Source organism: Hyaena hyaena, unplaced genomic scaffold (assembly GCF_003009895.1).
Source record: "Hyaena hyaena isolate Hyena2069 unplaced genomic scaffold, ASM300989v1 scaffold_386, whole genome shotgun sequence".
In the NCBI taxonomy this organism is placed as follows: Eukaryota; Metazoa; Chordata; class Mammalia; order Carnivora; family Hyaenidae; genus Hyaena; species Hyaena hyaena.
Genome location: NW_024081020.1, coordinates 1,554,192 through 1,564,900, shown reverse-complemented (window position 1 = coordinate 1,564,900; position 10,709 = coordinate 1,554,192). Strand labels below are relative to the sequence as shown.

At 55.0% G+C, this 10,709-nt stretch overlaps 1 protein-coding gene across 1 annotated transcript in view; it reads left to right on the top strand.

Annotated features, from left to right (window-relative positions):
• Nucleotides 1–10,479, top strand: part of CDC42BPB (CDC42 binding protein kinase beta) — a 101,774-nt gene extending 91,295 nt beyond the window's left edge. The window contains exons 31-37 of the mRNA XM_039251183.1: nt 1,731–1,828; nt 1,903–1,987; nt 2,075–2,192; nt 2,291–2,408; nt 2,948–3,053; nt 3,132–3,202; nt 9,099–10,479. Of these exons, the coding sequence (XP_039107114.1) occupies nt 1,731–1,828; nt 1,903–1,987; nt 2,075–2,192; nt 2,291–2,408; nt 2,948–3,053; nt 3,132–3,202; nt 9,099–9,230 (728 nt within the window). The 3' untranslated portion in view covers nt 9,231–10,479. The remainder of the gene's footprint in view (nt 1–1,730; nt 1,829–1,902; nt 1,988–2,074; nt 2,193–2,290; nt 2,409–2,947; nt 3,054–3,131; nt 3,203–9,098) is intronic.
• Nucleotides 10,480–10,709: the final 230 nt, after the last annotated feature.

Genomic DNA, 10,709 nt, shown 5'->3' with positions numbered 1-10,709 from the left:
ACGGTGTGGACACCAAATTGATCTTAGAGCTGGCGGGAAACAGTAACGTTCAAGCTGGAGAGCTGTAACTTGCCTCCACATCCCACGCCCCGAGCTGAGCACTGTCCTGTGTTCCCACTGTCCCCTGGCACGTACGGAGGACACAGCCATCCCATCTTGCCAAGGAGGACGCTGAGGGCCACAGAGGAGAGGCGGCTTGCACTGGGCACACGGTGGAACCGGCTCAAATGCAGGCCTGTCACCCCTGGTGCTGGCCTTTTTTTTTTCTTTAAGTTTATTGATTTATCTTGAGAGTGGAACAGAGGGCACGCACGGAAGGGGCAGAGAAAGAGAATCCCAAGCAGGCTCTGTGCTGTCAACTCAGGGCTCGAACCCACGAACCGTGAGATCATGACCTGAACCAAAATCAAGAGTCAGACGCTTAACCGAGTCCCCCAGGCGCCCCTGGTGTTGACGTTCTAATTTGAATTTTTCCTAAGAGTGGACACGTCAGTTTATCACTCAGAGGTCACACACACGCACACAGTTCTTCTTGGCTCCCTGCAAACGAAGCCCCACGTATTCCCTGGTAGGCGGAGCTGCCCCAGACGCCTGCGCGTGGAGAGTGGTCCTCTGAGAGGCACCTCACGCTTCTGACCAGTCACCTCTGAGACGATCTGGTGGCAAGTCCCAGCATCTTGTCTGCTTCCTAAACCCGGTTTCATGTTCTCCTTTTTGCATTTGAAACAGAAGGGCCGACCGCGTAGCCCCCTGGGAACTTGACGGCAGCACAGCAGAGCCCTTTTAAAAATTCTTCACTTAGTGACATGTGACGTGAGGGTGTTCAACTCAAACCTGGAGGGCAGGGGACTAGGAACGGAGGCTGAGCCGTGCATTTCTGCAGGGCCGCGCTGGGGGCTCCGTTGAGGCAGAGTGATGACAGGGCACCTCCCGCCCGCCTGCCGACCCCAGAGGCCATCTGTGGCCCGCTCGCTTTCCGACAGTTCAGATGGTTTCCCTGCAGTTCCAGACATGGGAGCGTCCCCTCAGCCTCACGTGCCAGACAGGCTGACACTTCTGGGTGTTTGGTGCGCTAGGCGGCCTTCCTGTCACCAGGACGACCACCAGGCATCCCTGGCACTTAGGGAGAGCCCCCTGCAGGGCCCACTGCAGGTGGATCGTTACCGCCAGGCGTACACAGACCCTGAAAGGACTGGATTCACGGGAGGGGGGGTAGCAGGTGCGAGGGGGCGCAGAGCGAAGCAGTTTTGTTTGAGGCTCTTGAACGTTTGCTCAGAAACTGGACTCTTCGCTGTCTCTGAAAGGAATTGGCTTCATAAAAGAGAACGCTCCCCCCTCCCCTACGTTTCAGATGTGGTGAGCCTGAAGTCTCTGTTTCTGTAATAATTGTATACGAAAGCCAGTGAGAAAGCTAACTTTTAAACAGGTCCTTTCAGCATCTGCACTGTGGTATGTTAAGAGCTGTGCACTTACAGAGGTGATGGTAGAGCGTTTCAGCATCGGGTCGTGTCTGTGAATTCGAAGGGAAGGATGGTTCTAGAGTGGAAACGTGAACGACCTAACCTGAACTGGCTGTAACCCCACAGCTGAGGGCGGGGTGGCCTCCTTCGCATTCTCTGAAGGTCCCTGGCGTCAGGGCCTTGCTGCTGCCCGCAGGGGGCGGAGGGGCGCAGGGTGGAGGGCACAGGGGGACGGCACCTGCTCACCCCGCCCTGCTCCGTCTGCGCTAGGTTGCAGCCCCTCCCACGTCACAGTGTACAGCGAGTATGGCGTGGACGTGTTCGACGTGCGCACGATGGAGTGGGTGCAGACCATCGGCCTGCGCAGGGTAAGGCCCGGGGCGGCGGGGCGGCTCCCCTTGGGGCCGTGCCCGCGCCGACCATCCCTCCGCTTTCCACACAGATCAGACCACTCAACTCCGAGGGCTCCCTCAATCTGCTCAGCTGCGAGCCGCCCCGCTTGATCTACTTCAAGAGCAAGAATTCGGGTAAGTGGGGTGGGAGGGCGAGAGGGGCCACGTGTCGGCGGCTCGAGGGCCACACGTAAGTACCGGCATTGCCCTGCGTTCCCACAGGGACGGTCCTCAACGTGCCCGACACTTGTGACAACAGCAAGAAGCAGATGCTGCGGACCAGGAGCAAGAGGCGGTTCGTCTTCAAGGTGCCTGAGGAGGAGAGGCTGCAGCAGCGGCGGTAAGAGCTGGGCCCCTGGCCCGGCCTCACGGAGCGGGAGGAGGGGAGCCGAGAGGGGCTGGACGCGTTGGAACCCCAAAACGCTTTCCTTTCCCCAGAGAGATGCTTAGAGACCCAGAACTGAGATCCAAAATGATATCCAACCCAACCAACTTCAACCACGTGGCCCACATGGGGCCGGGCGACGGGATGCAGGTGCTCATGGACTTGCCTCTGGTGAGCTCACGGGGCGGAGCGGGCTGCGGTGGGCGGGGCTGCGGGAGCCGCATCTGCGCCTGCCTTTGCCACCCGCCTGGTCCCTGGTGCCGAGTGGGCCTGGGGCACCTGTCGCGGGGGCTGGCCTGTCCTCCGTCGGCCGCGCAGCTGCCGCGTGATCGTGAACGCTGGGGCCTTTACACTTGTCTGGCACCTGTTAACCATTTCAGGCTGTTAGTGTTTCATGAGAAACTAGCTGTCAAAAGTGATTTCTCAAGAACATCTTAAAACGAGCAGGTAGCATTCTTTTTCACTTAAAAACACAAAATGGGATTTGGCTCAGCCTAAAATAGCTGTCCCCAGTTCTTAGCTCACGATTGGCCTGGTGCCACTGTCCTGGGAGCCTGTCCCTGTTTGGCTTGTCGCGGCCCGGGGACCCCTGCTGTGTCTGTGGCACGCGCTTTGCAGTTGGTGTGCCCGCGGGGCCGCGGTTCTGCCCGGGGGGTCTGCACCCCGGCGAGGGCGCCCCGAGTGTGCTCACTGCCGTTCTCTCCACCCAGAGCGCTGTGCCCCCCTGCCAGGACGAGAGGCCTGGCCCTGCACCCCCCGGCCCGGCCCGGCCGCCTCTGCCGAGGAACAAGCCCTACATCTCATGGCCTTCGTCAGGTACCAGAGGTGCCCAAGGGTGGGGGCCCGGGCCAGCTCTGGGCTCTTCCCGCAGATAATGGCTGTCTTGTTTCCTAGGTGGGCCGGAGCCTGGAGTGGCTGTGCCCCTTAGGAGTATGTCTGACCCTGACCAGGACTTTGACAAAGAGGTAAGACTCGCCTGGGTATAGGGACGCCCCCGGGTGTGTGCATCTCCACACATGGAGAATCACAGCGGTGATGGTGGCGGAGGCTTCTCCCTGCCAGGCGCAGCCACGGGGGGACCCAGCGGGCTCGGGAAATGGGGTGGGAGTGCGGGAGGGGGAGCAGCCTGGTGCCTGGCAGGCCTGAGCACTTGTCACCCCCTCCACGGGTCCCCAGCCCCAACTTCTCAGGCTGCGCTGAGGAGGGGACAGGATGGCACGGCCCTGGGACCGTGAACCTGTCGGGAGAAAGATGGGGGCTCCTGTCTCCGGGTGGTGGTCTGAGCGGCCCGGTGCTCCGCCACCCTGAGGCCTCGGAGCCAGGCACTGGTGACTGCCCCGGGCACAGAGTCGCTGGGCCTCTGGGCTCCCGGGCACTGACAAGTCGGGGCCTCCTGCCGTGTGACCGAGAGATGAACACCTTCCCGTGAAAGGTCCAGCCAACTTCTTCCTTCCAGACCTCTCTGTGTAATCCTACTCCGGTGTGACGCGCTGGTAGCTGCTGTGCATCCTCCCCGTCGGCCTCTTCTCTGTCCTGTTCCCCTGATGGCCGCTGCGGATCGGGGCGCACAGACCGAGGCGCATCCGTGGGGGAGAGGGCAGTGAGGGTCGCGAGGGGACACCCGCTGGACAGCTGGCCCTGTCGCTGCCCTAAAACCCCGGCCCAGGGCTGAGCCGCTCACACCAGCTGCCAAACTGGTCAGGCGGAGACAGGTCTCCACTCAGTGTTCCGGAGTCTCACTGAGGTCACGCCTTTCTGAGCATGAGCTGGCCATTTCTCCCTCCGGGGCTCGCCTGCACACCTGCACCCCTCGTTCTTATCGTGACCGTGCTCTGTTGCGAGTACTCTGGCCAGTGCCCCTAGTTTCCCAGTTTTGCCTGGATTCTGAGGGTGCTGTCACACACACCTCATTCTCACCTACGGTAAATGTTCTCTCGTGGGGTCTCTGCTGTCCCGCCATCGTGAGCGCGTCTGAGAGGGAGCGTGTGCGGTGGGTGTGTGCGGAGCTGGATGCGTGCTGGCCCCGGGCCACCTTTCCTCCCACTCGAAGTGTCGTCGCTATTACACGTTGGAGTCCTTTGCCTGCCTGTTTCCATTTCTGGACGGTCGTGCCCCGGCGCACCCACTGTGGGTTCTGTTCCTCTGTCGGCATCGCCTGCAGCAGGAGACTGGGCGCACCACGTCTCTTTGTTCCCCCTTTATAACAGTCTCTTAGCCGTTTTTATTTCCTCTGAATGATTTTTTAAAATTTATGTACTTCTGTAATCTCCATACCCGATGTGAGGCTTGAACCCATGGCCCCGAGATCAAGAGTCGCACGTTCTTCCTACAGAGCCATCCGGGCACCTCACTTCAGAGAAGTTTTAAAGGCAGCCTGTTAGCCCCACAGTGAAGAAGTAAAAATTGTGTTGAGCTTTTCACTGGGATTACGTTGTGACTTCATAGATTAATCTGGGGGATACGCACCTTGGCCTTTCCTATGTGGGAACATGGAGCGTCTGTCCCGTTGACGGCTCCACAGACTGTAATCTTCCGTTACGTGTTTGGCGGCTCCCGCTGGTGTCTGTGCAGGCTGGTGGCTTCAGAACGTTCGGCGTCTGGTCCCCTTGCTGCATTCTGATGGGCACGCGTGTTTGCTTGGTGGCTTTGGAGTTTTGTCTCTCTGACCCGGGGAAGGGGCAGGTGGTGGGAGTGAAGAGGTGGGGGCTCCTGAGCACCTAGGTTTGGAGTCCTGCACCCCTGGGCCCCGTGCCCTGCCCAGGTCTCACTCAGACACCCCCCCCACAACCTGTCCTTCGTGGCCAGGCTCTTTCCCCTGGCTGAGGAAGGGGTCTTCTCCTCTTGGCTTTGGCAGTTTGTGTTTTCGGTAAGGAAGGGATGATGGATATTAAGATGCTTCTTCCAGAGGTTTCCACAGCGACCGCCTTCATGGGTTCTCTGTGCAGCCTGCTAGCGCCAGAGCAGACGTCCCTGCGTCCTGAGAGTACATCGTCCTTGGTTGTGGTGTGGGGTTCTCATTTACACCAATAGATTCAGTCTGTGATCGTTTTGTTGACAGTGTCTGTCAGTAAAGTTGACTCGTGCCTCTCGTGCTCTGAGTGAGCCCGGCTGGCTTGGTTTCAGAGCTGCGCTCGCCTCAGCGCTGAGGAAGCCTGCATCTCTCAGTTGCCATGATATTTTGACTTTCTTTCCTGGAAGGTTTCATTGAATTCCTTTAAAACTGCCCACAGTTAACGGCTCTAGAGGTAGGTCTTATTTTTTTCTATTTTACTTTTTTCCTCTCAGCTGTCTATTTTGAAAAATTTCAAACCTCCAGAAAAGTCGCCAAAAAAGTAGACCTACAAAGGTCTCACTTTTCCGTTTGCTGTTTTGCGGCCGAACCAGCTGAAAGTAAGTTGTGACATCACAACAGCCCTGGTCGGGTTCGCAGGCAGGGCTCCCCTCCGATCGCGGGGCTCAAATCACTCCTTGCACCCTCCCAGCACTTTTGGCGCTTGGGCCCCCCCGTCCCGGTGACGGCCCCTAGACCTGCCGAAACCCAGGGCCCAGTGAAGGACTGCACTCTGCGTTCGTAGTCATGTCTGTAGTCTGGGTCCAGCCTTTTTCGGGTCTTTTGTGACACTGCTTTGTTACCAGTACGGTTCTGTTACGGAACGTTCTCAATCAGGGCTTCTCTGACATTTTGAATTGGTTAACAGACGTCCCCAGAACTCTCTCCCTGCCACGCAGTTCTCCCTGGGGACCAGCAAATAAGTGCATGTAAGCACCTGTGTGCGCCACTCCCTCAACTGTGCCAGGAGGTGGGACAGACCACGCCCCCTGTCCCTGAGGACTGAGAGCCGTTCCCTTGTGTAAGCGCCGTGCCAGGCGTCAGTGATACATGGCCTGCCTGGGCCACCTCCACTCACACACCATATTCAGCCACCTCAGGTCTTCAGCCCCTCCCCCCAGCCCCTCCCCCCCAGGTCCGTGTTCAGCCTCCACCGTAACGTTTCGCAGAGCTGCTCCTCACTTCAGGTTGTCCCGCATTTCCTGTCCTGAGACTCCGCTTGTGTGTCCCAGGCTGGGATTCCGCGCAGAGGACGTGGTGGCCTCAACATGTCCCATCCTGAGGCCCAGAGCACCTGTTCGTCCTGCACTGACCTCGTTTGTTCTTCTTCCAAATTTACGCAAGTGACATTCACGTAACATGAAGCAGCCATTCAGAAGTGAACAATTCAGTGGCTGTTTCCACGTTCAGAGTCGTGCAGCCACAAGCTAAAAGCTCAAAACATTTGTTACCCCAACCCCCCCCCCCGCCAACTACGCAGTTTCTCCCCCTTCTACCCTCCCCCCAGCCCATGGCAACCACGAATCTTTGTTCTGTGTCTGTGGAGTCATGTGCTGCAGACATTTTGTTTGAACAGAACCGTGTACTACACGGCCTTTTGTGTCTGGCTCACTTCACTTAGCATGAGGTCTTCAAGATCTGTTAACTTTTCACGTTGTAGCGGCTGTCGGTGGGTTGTTCCTTTTTGTTGCCCAATCCTCCACTGTATGGCTGTACGTGTTCAGTGTGCTCCTTGGTCCACTGACGGACATTTGGGCTGTGTTCACCTTATGGATGTCAAGAATAGGGGCGGAATGCTCAGGCGGCTCAGTCGGTTAAGTGTTCTTGACTTGACTTAGGTCATGATCTCACGGTTCATGAGTTTGAGCCCTGCTTCAGGCCCTGTGCTGACAGCTCAGAGCCTAGAACCTGCTTCAGATTCTGTGTCTCCCTCTCTCTCTGCCCCTTCCCTGCTGCTCATGCTCTCTCTCAAAAATAAACATTAAGGGGCACCTGGGTGGCTCAGTCAGTTAATCTGACTTCTGCTTAGGTCATGATCTCATGGTTTGTGGGTTCGAGCCCCGCATCGGGCTCTGTGCTGACAGCTCAGAGCCTGGAGCTGCTTCAGATTCTGTGTGTCCCTCTCTCTCTGACCCTCCCCTGCTCACGCTGTCTCTCTCTCTCTCTCTCTGAAAAATAAATAAAACCTTAAAAATTAAGAGTTAAAAAAAAAATATGTACTGCGGATGTGAAGGTGTGTTTACGTGGTTTTGTGCAGGTACCTGTCTTTACTACTTTGGGGAATGTACCCAGCAGTGGAGTATGTTTAGCTTTTTGAGGAACCATCAGTTATTTTCCACAGCAGCTGTGCCATTTCACACTCCCACCAGCAGGATATGAAAGTTACAATTTCTCCACATCCTTGTCACTACTTTCCTGGTTTTGTTTTTTAATAGACATCCTAGCAGGTTTGAAGTTACTCTACTTCATTGTGATTTTAATTTGCATTTCCCTAATGAGCAGTGTTGTCAAGACACCTTTTTTATGAGATTGTTGGCTACTTCTGTACCTTTGGACGAATGTCTACTCAAGGCTCTTACATGACTTGCAAATACATTCTTCTGTTCGTTCTCCCCGTTGCCGTCTTTTCATATCCTTATAATGTCATATGACGCTTCTAATTTTGATGATACCCAATTTTTTTCTTGGTATTTTTCTATTGGTTGTGCTTTTGATGTCCTAAGACTTCATTGCTGAATCCAAAGTCTTGAAGATTTACGCATGTTTTCTTCTATGAGTTTTATAGTTTGGGCTTTTGTATTTAGGTCATTGATTTGAGTTAATTTTCTATATGTTGGAGGTAGGGGTCCAACTTCATCCTTTCATTTGGGAGTATCCAGCACTCTTTGTTGTGCAGACTGTTCTTTCCCTCATTGAATGGTCTTGGCACCCTCATCAAAAGCCAGCTCACCGTGGCTGTACACATTTATTTCCAGGCTCTCAGTTCTAGTCCACTGTTCTCTGTGCTAATAATACCGCACTGCTGGGATTACTGTTGCTTTGTAGCACATTTTGAAGGAGTAAGTTTGGTAAGTGCGGTTCCTTCCATTTTTTTTCTTAATATTGACTACTCTGGGCCCCTTACAATTCTGTATGAATTTGAGGATTGGCTTTTCCATTTCTGGAGAAAAGGAGAGACCGCCATTGGAATTTCAGTAGGGACTACACTGAATCTGTGTATCACTGGTTGGGGTGGGGGGCGGGGAGTATTGCAATCTTAACAGTGTTCAGCCTTCCAGTCCATGAACATGGGATCTTCTGTTTATTTAGGTCATCTTTTAGTTTCAGTGTACAAATTTTTCACTTCTTTGGCTAATTAATTCATAGGTTTTATTGTTTTGGATGCTATTTTGAATAGTATTCTTTATTTCTTTTTCACATTGTTCATCACTAGTGGAACAGAAACACAACTGATGTTTTGTGTTGATTTTGTACCCTGCAGCTTTGCTGAGGGTGGAGAGTTGAGTTCGTTGGGATTTCCTCCGTATGGATTCATCTGTGAACAGAGATGGTTTAACTTTTTCCTTTCCAATCTGGATGTCTTTTTCTTTTTCCTGCCTGATTGCTCTGGCTCTGGCTAGGACTTCCAGTACAACGCTCAACAGCAGTGGTGAATGCAGCATCTCTGTTCTCATCTTAGGGGGAAAGTTTCTGACTTGTACCATTTAGTATGAAGTGAGCTGTGGGTTTTTCATGGACATCCTTTATCGTGTTGAGAAAGTTTATCATGCAGATGTGCCTTGTCTGACTTTAGACCGTCTGGTTTCTTCACTGTGGAGTTGCTTATTCCTCAGTAATTACTGAATTATTCGTGGGGTTATAATCTCTTACCAGCAACCTTAAGGACCCTGTGAAGTTCGGGTAAAGAGAGGGTGTGTTGTCCTGACAAAGGGGACAGCAGCTGCCGCATCTTTCCACTAGATGGCCACATCCAGCTGGGCAGCACCCAGGGTGATTGGTTCTCACACCTACTCCCTCCTTTGTGTTAACAGCCCGATTCGGATTCGACCAAACACTCGACTCCATCGAACAGCTCCAACCCCAGTGGCCCCCCGAGCCCCAACTCCCCGCACAGGAGCCAGCTGCCCCTGGAAGGCCTGGAGCAGCCAGCCTCCGACGCCTGAGGCTGCCAGCCTGCTGCCTCCCCACCGTGGGGCCCAGGAGCCAGGGGGGCGGGGTGGCTGGCCTCCACTGTCAGTGCCAAGACTGAGCTGACTCCAGTGTTGTCTGAGGAAATGTAGACTCAATCTGTAGATACGGAGATAAAGAAAAATCTTTATTATAATAATGATCAGTTTTACGCCGCGTGGTCTGTGGCGGTACACCAGATCCACCCATCTGCACAGCTGGGAGGCAGCGCTGTTCCGTTTGCACATGAAGGACCAGCACTCAGCCTTCCCGGCCCAGAACAGGCCAAGAAGGCGCCTGGGGCCCCACAGAAGCCCGGTGGGCCCAGCGCAGCTCCGCCAAGGAAGCGGACCGCTCAGAACGCTGAGCCTCAGTGACGAGCCTGTTCCCCGTTTCCTCAAAGTGTTTCCTAGGCCCTTAGGAGAATAGTAGGAAGTTGTGTATCGTTCCCAGTGTCACTAGAATTGTGAAGACAGGAAAGTGGAGGTTAGTTGGTGGCCTTTTTATTCATGTAGCCATCACAGTCAGCTGCACATGGCCTTCTGCCGACCTCGTTGCCATGGACAGAAGCCCCTGGTGAGTCCTGGGTCCCTTGTGTGTCAGTCCGTTCCCGGTCACAACCATTGAGCATCACCCTTATCTGCTACTGTGAAGTCAGCCCGCTTCCACAGCTTCCGCCTCACCGTCAGACCGGGGAGCGTGAGCTGCAGCCTGGCCCTGAGGCCTGCTGGGCGCGCGGAGGCCAGCACCCCCGGAGCCCCGCCCCTGCATGGAGCCCTGTGATTAGTGCCCGTATGCATCATGTAGACTCGCCCGACACACTCCTGCACATTGGCTCGGCCCACGTATTTACTGTCCCCCTTCCTTGCTCACATGTCAAGTGATCAGGTTTGGGGCCTGTCCCACTAAAAGCTGACGGGTAACTAACTGCCCCGGCAGACACAGCTGGTCTTCAGCCCAGGACAGGCTTTTCCCTGCTCTCCCGCCAGTCGACGTTCTTGGCGACGCTGTTTAAGACGTGCACTTACCTGGAGTCGGCACTGAGTGACGTGGGCACCACGGGCTGCCTGTGCGTGTCACCCACCCAGCACCCACCTCCCCGGGCCTCTGCTAGGGCCGGCACCTGCTGGCGGTTCTGGTTTTTACTTTTTTAATGTAAGTCTGAGTCTTTGTAATTATTGAATCGTGAGAACATTTTTGAACAATTTACCTGTCAATAAAGCAAAAGACAGCAATTTTAAAGTTCTCAGTGGTTTGTTTAAATGTGGTGACTTGTCCTCCTGTGTGTATCTGGGTCCCCTGGCGCCCTCCCCAAAAGTCCGTGAAGGAGCCCCCTTACCTGCAGAAGCTGTTCTTGGTCATTCATCGGGGTGGGGGTGTCCACATGGCAGGAGCCGGCTTCCAGCACAGGGCTCTGGCTCTCCGGGGCTGCGAGGGGGGCCTCATGGGGTGACACCCTGACAGGGTAGGCAGGA